General features: G+C 44.6%; 1 protein-coding gene across 1 annotated transcript in view; it reads right to left on the reverse strand.

The window, feature by feature from the left end:
• The window catches only part of TCTN2 (tectonic family member 2), a 28208-nt gene that overhangs the window by 8038 nt on the left and 19221 nt on the right, over window positions 1–949 (reverse strand). Inside the window, exons 9-10 of the mRNA XM_007938240.1 lie at window positions 645–779; window positions 329–406 (exon numbers count right to left, since the gene is read on the reverse strand). Of these exons, the coding sequence (XP_007936431.1) occupies window positions 329–406; window positions 645–779 (213 nt within the window). The remainder of the gene's footprint in view (window positions 1–328; window positions 407–644; window positions 780–949) is intronic.

Raw genomic sequence — 949 nt, forward strand, 5'->3', positions numbered from 1 at the left:
TGGTCCCAGCAGCAGAAGCTTATTTTTCCCTGAAAATCTCATTTTATCAACACTTTAAACTGCATTCCGTCTCCTTCAAAAGACCAGCAGCTAAAGACAAGGAATGTTGGGCATTTAGAGCAACTTGTTACTACAGACAGCAGCTGATGTAAAAATAAAAATAAAATTAAGTAAGCATCAAAGAGAGAGGACAGGGTCCCAAACGATGAATAAAGGAAAAAGCCAGAGCCACAGACTAAGTGGAGGGGAGCCCCACACAGCGTGGCTCCCGCACAGGAGGCTGAGCTAAGACGGGTTTGCAGGGTCAGTGAGCGCGGACTCGTCTCACCTGGATTTCCAGACAACTCCTCTCCACCATCACTGTTGTAGCTCAAGAACTTTACTGAAAATCTCTGTGTCATTGTTCCTAGAAAGAAAACAACATAAAAATACAACACATGCCTTCCAACAGGCAAAGAAGTCCCCCACTGTGGGAACCGCTGACCTCAGGTTGCATTTTGACCTACAGAACAACACTGACTAAATCACCAATCTGCTAAGTAAGTGTGACTTAGTTTTCTGCATTATAATTAGGAGACTCTTGACGAAAGAGAAAAAAAAGTACTTTAAACCAAAAGCACTCTCTCTGCCTTCCACAAAGTTACCTTTCTGGTGGGCACTGACTGTTGCCCTGATAACTCTGACGGTTATTTCACTGATTGTATTGTTATTCCATCGGAAAACATAATGCTCTTCCACAGTCACGGTTCTGGGAGCCGATCCCTTATTTGAGAGAGTTTCTGTAAACAAGAGAACACTGTAACGAGTTAGAGTCTTGGGCGTGCATGTCTATTATTGTGGGTTCTCTCTGCCTGGTTGACCTCCCTGCACCAGCCCTGTCTAGCTCTGTCTCCCTGACATGGCATGGCTACCACTTCCTCAGGAAGGTTAGTATAAGACAGTGGCTTAT

This window comes from Orycteropus afer, unplaced genomic scaffold, assembly GCF_000298275.1.
Source record: "Orycteropus afer afer isolate SDZICR_OR568_19922 unplaced genomic scaffold, OryAfe1.0 scaffold00048, whole genome shotgun sequence".
Lineage (NCBI taxonomy): Eukaryota > Metazoa > Chordata > Mammalia > Tubulidentata > Orycteropodidae > Orycteropus > Orycteropus afer.